Source organism: Geospiza fortis, unplaced genomic scaffold, assembly GCF_000277835.1.
Source record: "Geospiza fortis unplaced genomic scaffold, GeoFor_1.0 scaffold4, whole genome shotgun sequence".
NCBI classification, from domain to species: Eukaryota; Metazoa; Chordata; class Aves; order Passeriformes; family Thraupidae; genus Geospiza; species Geospiza fortis.
The window spans coordinates 177,700-178,517 of NW_005054475.1; the positions used below are offsets into that span (position 1 = coordinate 177,700).

The 818-nt window shown below is 48.0% G+C and overlaps 1 protein-coding gene across 1 annotated transcript in view; it reads right to left on the bottom strand.

Moving 5' to 3' along the window:
* Positions 1-467: 467 nt before the first annotated feature.
* The window catches only part of ZNF362 (zinc finger protein 362), a 9,634-nt gene continuing 9,283 nt past the window's right edge, over positions 468-818 (bottom strand). The window contains 1 exon segment of the mRNA XM_031062963.1: positions 468-473. Coding sequence (XP_030918823.1) covers positions 468-473 — 6 coding nt within the window.

Genomic DNA, 818 nt, shown 5'->3' on the forward strand with positions numbered 1-818 from the left:
GGGAGGCCGTGGCCCGCCCAGCTTCTCCAGGAACCACAATGCAGGACTGGGGGGTGGCAACAACAGGGACAGGGGCAACTTTTTGTCCATTTTCTCCTCTTTTTTCTTTTTTTTTTTTTTTGTTTTTTCCCTTTTTTAATAAGGTACCAACTAGCTCTAGGGAGGCCTGGCCTGGCTGGGCAGCGAGGAAAATAAAAAAGCCCCAAAATTTGGGGTAAGGGGAGAAAAAAGTGGGGGGCTAAGTGTATAAGAGGCATATTTACACAGTATTAACATGCTGACAAAAAAGGTTACAATATTGATATCGTACAACATTGAGGGGAGAAATAATGGGGGGGAAAAAAAGAAGGGGAAAAATAATAGGGGGGGGTAAAAAATAACAGAGGGGTTAAAAATTAATAAAAGGTAAATAAAACACCCTGAAAAAAAAAAAAACAAACAACAAAAAACCCCAAAGAAACACTGAGTTAAGGCTTAAAAAGTGTATAAAAAAATAACACAGTTAATATCCAAAATGAACCAAAAAGTACAGAATATAGATGAGTCTGGGGGGAGTGCCCCCCGGCTCTATACAGGGGGTATGTACAGGCAGGCACAAGGCAAAGCAGGGGGACCCCCGGACCCCCCAAAACTGGGGCTGGGGCATGGGGGGGCCGGCACCGGGGGGACGCAGCTCTGCCCGCGGCTTCGCCCTCGAAAGGGACCCCAAAAGAACACAAAAAACCCCCAAAATGGTTAAAAATCAACCCCAAATGGAGGCGCTTGGGCCCAGAGTCTGTGGGGGGGGGGGGGGGGGGGACTTTCCCCTCCCCCCCCGC